This window comes from Miscanthus floridulus, chromosome 19 (genome assembly GCF_019320115.1).
Source record: "Miscanthus floridulus cultivar M001 chromosome 19, ASM1932011v1, whole genome shotgun sequence".
Lineage (NCBI taxonomy): Eukaryota > Viridiplantae > Streptophyta > Magnoliopsida > Poales > Poaceae > Miscanthus > Miscanthus floridulus.
Genome location: NC_089598.1, coordinates 106,248,148 through 106,256,980, shown reverse-complemented (window position 1 = coordinate 106,256,980; position 8,833 = coordinate 106,248,148). Strand labels below are relative to the sequence as shown.

The 8,833-nt window shown below is 56.4% G+C and overlaps 1 protein-coding gene across 1 annotated transcript; it reads left to right on the top strand.

Annotated features, from left to right (window-relative positions):
- Positions 1–3,356: 3,356 nt before the first annotated feature.
- LOC136529772 (leucine-rich repeat receptor-like kinase protein THICK TASSEL DWARF1) lies at positions 3,357–7,733 on the top strand. The gene is made up of 2 exons (XM_066522842.1): positions 3,357–6,144; positions 7,051–7,733. Exons 1-2 carry the CDS (start codon positions 3,393–3,395, stop codon positions 7,404–7,406), a joined length of 3,108 nt encoding a protein of 1,035 aa, XP_066378939.1. The 5' UTR covers positions 3,357–3,392; the 3' UTR covers positions 7,407–7,733.
- The last annotated feature ends 1,100 nt before the right edge of the window (positions 7,734–8,833 follow it).

The following is an 8,833-nucleotide window of genomic DNA, read 5'->3' as shown; positions in this document are numbered from 1 at the left end:
GTATATATATATATATATATATTTCATCCATCCCAAAATTATAAAACGTTTCTTTTTCTTTTTTTTTTACTCCAAGTTTGACCAAGTATGTGTACGTAGCAGCTGATGTTGGTCTTGGACCTCCAGTACCCAGCGGTTATTCTTGCACACTTTGTTTTATATTTATTACTGACAGCACCGGCAGGTCGGTCAACCTGTCGTGGATGAAGGAAGAGGCGAGCGAGCCTGCCCCGGCGGCCGACGGCCCGGCTTGGTGCTTTGCTTTGGCATTACGCGACGACCTAGCAGTTCAGCCGTTCAGGGGGTGGGGCCGTGGGGGCTGGGCTAGCGCGCAACTCTGGCCATGGCGCTAGCCACTGGTACGTCTGTGGCAGGAGGCAGGAGACCCACTCCCTGTCCCTGCACCCTGCCGTAGTAGCCGGCCGTAGCACACATGCATGCTGCGTGCATGCAGGTGGCGGACTGGCGGTGGCCGCCTGCCCGGAGCCGTGCACTGTGCGGCTGCGCCGGGGCAGTTCCTGCTGCTGCAGCAGCGCTGCTGGTAGGAGTGGATGGATCGGAGAAGACGACGACCTTTCACCGCTCTCCTCTGATCCGGGGCAGAGGCAGGGCACAGCTACCAAGGCAGATCTGCTGGAAGCAATGGAGAGTGGAGCCAGGAAGGAGAAAGAAAAAAGTCTACAGGAGCTACAGCAGGCAGCAGGCAGCGCCATCCCCTGCTTCGTCAATCTGTGCAGACGCCCATGTGACTGGCCCTCGCTTCCTTGGTGCTCTGCTCTGCCTCGCCAGAAACCAGAATGGCAGCAACTGATCGAGAGCATCCTTGGTTGATCCTGCTACGTCTTCCCTTCCCTTGTTCTTGCTCAGCAGCAGCTTCAGAGATACTACAGAAATACAGCAATTTAGAGTGGAATAGAAATGCATATAAAGGAATGAAAAATACAGCAATTTACGGAGGTACAGGGAAATTAGAAAGCAAAGGACATGAGGCTTGAGTGGATTGTTTTTTCCCCCCACAATCCAAGAGGCCTGAATGTGAACGTTGAAATCCAAAGCCAAGTCTGTGACTGTGAGGTGTGGCCTAGATGCATCAGCACAAGTGCAGCACCAAGCAAGAGACGAGACGTTACTTTGACTCATGCACATTACCGTGGCAGACTGGCAGTGGAAGTGTAGTGCGAACGGATCAAGGGAGCAGTACATCTACATGCGTGGTCACGTTTGAGCTGAGGCATGCACCCTTGCCTGCTACGTCCGCCCTTCCCATATTCTTGTCCAGCAGCATGATCCTACCATCGCTGAACGCACGCTGCAGCACCGGTGGCACGCTACACTAGCGCTGTCCTCGTGTTTGAGCTCCAGTATAAAATCTAAGGCGCTTTGGACCGTAGGATTTTAGAAATACATGCAAGATATATTGATATTACGAATAGAATAGGAATGCATATGTACAAAATGGAGGAATGAAAAATACAGAAATCTTTCCCGAGAACCAAAGGAAGTTACAGAAACTCAAACTTGAAGAAAGGGGTTTTTAGTTTTATATAGACAAAAATAGAGGCACCGCCTCCCTCCCGAGGCGGCTCGGGGGTGACTCATCGCCGCCCTAGCCCCCACGCACCCTCTTCCGGCTGCCGTCGCCGCCCTCCGGCTTGTGGCTGCGGCGGCCAGCGGCAGCTCCGAAAAAAGGGCGTTGTTCGCAGCCCCCCTCCCCCCCCCCCTCTACCCTCCTCAACTCCGGCGAGCTAGGGCGCCCGGCTGGCCGGATCCAGGGTCCCAGGTGCCGGATATCCTGGCTGCCATGGGTGGCTGGGCGGATCCTGGCCAGCCATGTCTGGATCTCGCTCCCCTCGGGTGTTGGTGTTGCCGTAGTCGTCTATTTCTTCGCAGCGGCTACCCGGTCGCTGGCGGATACTGTCGTTTTCTACTTCACAGCGGCTACCTGGTCGCTGGTGGATACTGTCATTTTCTACTTTCGCAGCAGCTATCTGGTCGCTGGCGAATTCGGTCTTCTTCTTCTTCGCAACGGCTACCTGGTCGCTTGCGGATCTACCGGTGGATGCTTTGCCACTACGACTTCAACCCCCCCCCCCCCCCCCCCCCCCCCCCGGTTGGCGACCATTGTGCCGGATGTCTTTCTCTTTTGCAGGTATAGTCGGTTAGTGTTTTGGAGGTGGAGGTTCCCCCACCCCTGTGTATTCTTGCAGTTTGTTTGTTTTTGGGATTCCACCGGTAATCTTACGATTACTTGTGAGTCATTTGTATCCGTGTTCTGGCCTTTTTATTTTTTTGCTTTTCCTCTTAATGAAAAATGGGTGCAAGACCCTATCGTGAAAAAAAAAACTTGAAGAAAAATTCCCTATGTTTGTATGCTGTTTTCCTACGATCCAAAGGGCCTGAATGAACGTTGAAATCAAATCTGTGGCTGTGAGGTGGGCTAGATGGATCGTGGATGCATCAGCACATGTGCCGCACCACAGCAAGAGTAGTGTACTAGTGATACTCCAGTACGAACGGAGGAACATGTGCATGCAGATATGCAGCCAGTACCTGTGCGTGGTCACGTTTGAGAGAGGCCGAGCAGGGTAGAGGACTGTCAGGAAGTGGGACCAGCAGGGACCAGTCACGAGGCACGAGCCATTTTTTTTCTCTCATCTGGCCATCACACGGGACACAGGAGAAAGAAAGCCATGCAGAGAGAGAGAGAGCGATGCAGTAGCGACAACACAAAGGCCATTGGAAATTTCCTTACGATGATCTTCAGATCATGATCCTTTCTGGAAAAAAAAGAACGCAAAGTTGCTGCCAATTCTCAGCATGTTCGCTTGCTCGTATACGATCGTGGATTATAATATAGAACAATATTTTTCTCTCACATCAAACCAGCCAGCAATAAATAATCCATGATCATTTACAACGAAACGAACAGGCTGTCTGGGAATTCATTCACATCCTCCTTTTGCACAACCACACATGGCGTCCTCAACCTGTTCATGCATCTAGCTTTAAGCCAGTTTTAGGACGATCTTGGGATGTAATTACTGTAGGAGTTTAATCAGATCATTTTCCACGTTCTAGCCTGTTCGGTTGGCTGGTTCGTATCGTTGCTGGTTCGTGAAGAAGTACTGCTGGCTGGTTTGTGTGAGAGAAAAATATTGTTCCGACTAGAAATTTATGATCGTTTACGACAAGCCACAGCCAAACAACAGTCTAGAATGGTTGTAATCTTTGGGCAAAGTCACCTCCAACGGCTGTGCCTGTGCTGCCCTGCGCGGCCAAGGGTTATGGTGCATGGGATGGAAAGTCTGCAAGCAAGCAGAGAGCAAATTGATGGCGCCTGTCATGTCCCCTCCGACCCCGTCCCGTCCCCGCCGCCGCGGATTCCATTCCATATGCTCATTCCCTCCACCACCACCACCACAGTCCCCTCCCTCCGCTCCTTTTATTCCATGATCCACGTCCGCCTCGCCACCACTGCGCGCCCGTCCACAGCCACCACAACCACAATGCCTCCTCCCATCCTCCTCTGCATCCTCCTGCTCCTCACCGCTGCCCCCGCCTCCCCCACGCCGGAGCGAGACGCGTACGCGCTGTCCAGGCTGAAGGCGTCCCTCGTCCCGTCCACCGCCAACTCCACCTCCGCCGCCGCCGCGCTGTCCGACTGGGACCCGACCGCGACCCCGCCGGCGCACTGCGCCTTCACGGGCGTGACCTGCGACGCCGCCACGTCGCGCGTCGTCGCGATCAACCTCACGGCCGTGCCGCTCCACGGCGGCGCGCTCCCGCCCGAGGTCGCGCTGCTCGACGCGCTCGCCAGCCTCACCGTCGCCGCCTGCTCGGTCCACGGCCGCGTTCCCCCCTCACTCGCGTCTATGCCCGCGCTCCGCCACCTCAACCTCTCCAACAACAACCTCAGCGGGCCCTTCCCGTCTCCGCCCTCCGCCTCTACCTCCATACCGTACTTCCCGGCGCTCGAGCTCGTCGACGTCTACAACAACAACCTGTCGGGCCCGCTCCCGCCGCTGGGCGCGCCGCACGCGCGCACCCTCCGCTACCTCCACCTCGGCGGGAACTACTTCAACGGCTCCATCCCGGACTCGTTCAGCGACCTCGCCGCGCTCGAGTACCTGGGGCTCAACGGCAACGCGCTGTCGGGCCGTGTCCCGCCGTCGCTCTCCCGCCTCACCCGCCTGCGTGAGATGTACCTCGGCTACTACAACCAGTACAGCGGCGGGGTGCCGCCCGAGTTCGGTGTGCTCCAGTCGCTCGTCCGCCTCGACATGAGCAGCTGCGCGCTCACGGGGTCCATCCCGCCGGAGCTCGCGCGGCTGTCCCGCCTCGACACGCTCTTCCTCGCCATGAACCAGCTCACGGGAGTGATACCGCCGGAGCTCGGCGCGCTCACCAGCCTCCAGTCGCTCGACCTCTCCATCAACGACCTGAGCGGCGAGATACCCGCCACCTTCGCCGGCCTCACCAATCTCACGCTGCTCAACCTCTTCCGGAACCACCTCCGCGGCGAGATACCGGAGTTCGTCGGCGAGTTCCCGTTCCTCGAGGTGCTGCAGGTGTGGGACAACAACCTCACCGGCAGCCTCCCGCCCGCGCTCGGCAGGAACGGCCGTCTGAAGACGCTGGACGCCACCGGGAACCACCTCACCGGTACCATACCGCCGGACCTCTGCGCCGGACGGAACCTGCAGCTGCTCGTGCTCATGGACAACGCCTTCTTCGGCAGCATTCCGGACTCGCTCGGCGACTGCAAGACGCTCACGCGCGTCCGCCTCGGCAAGAACTCGCTGACCGGCCCTGTCCCGGCCGGGCTCTTCGACCTTCCCCAGGCGAACATGCTGGAGCTCACCGACAACCTGCTCACCGGCGAGCTCCCGGACCTGATCGCCGGCGACAAGATCGGCATGCTCATGCTGGGGAACAATGGGATCGGCGGCCGCATCCCCGCCGCCATCGGCAACCTCCCCGCGCTGCAGACGCTGTCCCTGGAGTCGAACAACTTCTCTGGCCCCCTGCCGCCGGAGATCGGCAGGCTCAGGAACCTCACCAGGCTCAACGCCAGCGGCAACGCGCTCACGGGCGGCATCCCGAGGGAGCTCATGGGCTGCGGCTCCCTCGGCGCCATCGACCTCAGCCGGAACGGCCTCACCGGCGAGATACCGGACACCGTGACGTCGCTCAAGATCCTGTGCACGCTCAACGTGTCTCGGAACAGGCTGTCGGGCGAGCTGCCGCCGGCGATGTCCAACATGACGAGCCTCACGACGCTGGACGTGTCCTACAACCAGCTGTGGGGCCCCGTGCCGATGCAGGGCCAGTTCCTGGTGTTCAACGAGAGCTCGTTCGTCGGCAACCCGGGGCTGTGCGGCGCGCCCTTCGCCGACGGCGCGTGCCCTCCTTCCTCCGGCGGCGCGCGTTCGCCGTTCTCGCTGCGTCCGTGGGACTCGAAGAAGCTGCTGGTATGGCTGTTCGTCCTCCTCACCCTCCTGGTCCTGGCCATCCTGGGCGCGCGCATGGCGCGCGAGGCGTGGCGTGAGGCGGCGCGGCGGCGGTCGGGAGCCTGGAAGATGACGGCGTTCCAGAAGCTTGACTTCTCGGCGGACGACGTGGTGGAGTGCCTGAAAGAGGACAACATCATCGGCAAGGGCGGCGCGGGGATCGTATACCACGGCGTGACCCGCGGCGGCGCCGAGCTGGCGATAAAGCGGCTCGTGGGGAGAGGGTGCGGCGACCACGACCGCGGGTTCACGGCGGAGGTCACCACGCTGGGCCGCATCCGACACCGCAACATCGTGCGCCTGCTCGGGTTCGTCTCCAACCGGGAGACCAACCTGCTGCTGTATGAGTACATGCCCAACGGCTCCCTCGGCGAGATGCTGCACGGCGGCAAGGGCCGGCACCTCGGGTGGGAGTCCAGGGCGCGCGTCGCAGTCGAGGCGGCGCGCGGCCTCTGCTACCTGCACCACGACTGCGCGCCCAGGATCATCCACCGCGACGTCAAGTCCAACAATATCCTGCTCGATTCCACCTTCGAGGCGCACGTCGCTGACTTCGGCCTCGCCAAGTTCCTCGGCGGCGCCACGTCCGAGTGCATGTCCGCCATCGCCGGCTCCTACGGCTACATCGCCCCAGGTAACAAAACTCACTGCAAACCACGCGTCCAAACTCACTGTTGCTCTCTCCTGCTTGGAATGTAGCATGGATTTGGCATGTCCTAGAAGCAGATCTGTGGAGGTCAATGGGGGACAAAAAGCCTGCCTTGGGATCACACAGGATTTGGGCTTTCGGGTTTAGTGCTCGTGCTGTTGGTTTGTTTGTGTATGCATGTGGGCCCTTTCATGCAGCTAGCTTGATCCGACAGGATGTCCATGGCTCCTTGCCTGGAGCAGATCTGCCCACATATTTTGACTTGTCAGGTCCCTCATAAACTTGTCGGCTTCACTCTTCAGTGCTCTGTCCGTCTAATGCAAAGAGTCTTACTAATTATGAAATGTATTTTTTGCAATTTATCTGCCCACATGTACATTGATAATATGGCCTTGTTTAGATGCCATCCAAATTCCAAGTTTTTTCACTCTCTCTCCATCACATCAATTTTTAGCCGCTTGTATGGAGTATTAAATGTAGATAAAAAAAATAACTAATTACACAGTTTAGTTGGAAATCACGAGATGAATCTTTTGAGCCTAGTTGGTCCACGATTGGACAATATTTGCTAAATAAGACAAAAATAGTACTATTCATCGGGTTCAATTTTTTTTCCGATCTAAACGAGGCCTATTTTGTATAAACTTGGTTAAGCTTAAATAAGTTTAATCTAATTCAAATCTAAAACTACTGCTTTTTTGGGGCTGGGGTAAGTAGTAGTGTATATACTGATGTAGGAGTACATGTGCATGGATGTGGCAAGGGCTTCTGATCTTAGGCACAATAAACTCTGATCATCATCTATTCAAATTCCGCACACTACTCACAAGAAAACTGCAATTACTTCAAACTGATGTGCTACAAGCCGTGTGATCCGTCTGTCGCATGCAGAGTACGCGTACACCCTGCGCGTGGACGAGAAGAGCGACGTGTACAGCTTCGGCGTGGTGCTGCTGGAGCTCATCACGGGTCGCCGCCCCGTCGGCAGCTTCGGCGACGGCGTGGACATCGTGCACTGGGTGCGCAAGGTGACTGCGGAGCTCCCGGACGCCACGGCGGCGGAGCCCGTCCTGGCGGTGGCGGACCGGCGCCTGGCGCCGGAGCCCGTGCCGCTGCTGGCGGACCTCTACAAGGTGGCCATGGCGTGCGTGGAGGAGGCCAGCACGGCCCGGCCCACCATGCGCGAGGTCGTCCACATGCTCTCCACGTCCGCCGCGGCCCAGCCCGACGTCCTCCACGCCTTCTGAAAGCTCTCCGTCCCGGCTGCCGTGGCGCTGCGACGATTATTAACGGTGTAGGTGTATGTATGATGATCCGGGGTTAACGCCTGCAGTTTATTAGCTGCTCATTTTGGTTTTCTTTTTACTGGTGCCATTTGGCGTCGTTATCGTGTGTGAATTGTGATGGATGGATGGATGTATACTACGACTAATAACCAGCACAGTGGCTACTCGTGATCCTGGAAGGTGAAAGTAGCGTGTTCTTATTGCGATGCGATTGGGCCATTGCGTAGCTGAATGAATGTGTGCATTTTAGTAGTAAAGTTGAAGCTGAATGAAATGTCTCCATGATCTTACATACACATGCTCTGCTTTGCAATTCCTTGTCATCTTCACCTTCTTAGCCATGGAATGGAACCCGTAAAGGCGTAGGAATGGAGATTTCATTTAGGCTTCGTTCGGTTACTGCCTTACTGGATATTCAATCCCTGACGAAAGGTTTCTTCGTAAATTTATATAGCGCCGGAACCGTTCAGGCACGGAACGGTCCGTTCCGAACCAACCGAATGGAGCCTTGCCCTTTCGGCTTGCTGAATCTTGGCTGAAAATACTGTTCTGGCTGAAATGTTGTTTGAGAAAAACACTGTTCTGGCTGAAAAAAGAAGCCGAATAAGTCGGATATTGGGTAAGAATTTACCATATCCGTCGCGTCAGTGGATGATTGCAGGCCGTCCCTGCGGAATCGAATCCTGGCGAGCAAAGAACGGGACCTCTCTCGACTTTCTCCCTCCTTTATTCTCCGCTGGATTATCTGATCTGACTCAGACTTGTAAATATATATCTCCTCTCCTGGTGCGTTGTTGCTCATTACCCATGCAACGCACAAACTGAGACGGCATATATACCCTGGCGTTGCTGCTGCTTTTGGTTATTCGGGATGGCTTCTTGTGAAAGATATATCTTCTTCTTCTTTCTGTTTTTGAACGACAGGTGTCTGCTTCTGGTATAGGCTTTTTTTGAGGGAAAGGTGGCGAAAGTTGAAAACGGCAGATGCAATAGGAAAGAAAAGGTTAGAATCAAAATGTTGTCGTGGGACACGGAATGGGTTGGGCTGGGCATGCCGTGGATTACCGACGAATTGTGTAATTTATTTTTTATTACTATTAAAACACCCTATGTGATACTCGTATTCTGCGGTTCAATTGGAGGACGAGATCTCCACGTGGGGGCGGTCGTGAGTGCCCGTGCCTATAGATGGCCAACGGCCCGCCCTGGCCCGGCATGGCATGGGCTCGTGCCAGCACGTCCGATAGCTAACGGGCCGCCACGACACGCCGTGTCTCCCGGGCCGTGCCTCACAGGGCCACGGACCTAGCTTTCGGCTCAGACACGGTCCCATGGGCCGATTTTCGTGCCGGGCCAGCCCGCGAAGCACGACCAGAATCACGGGTCGT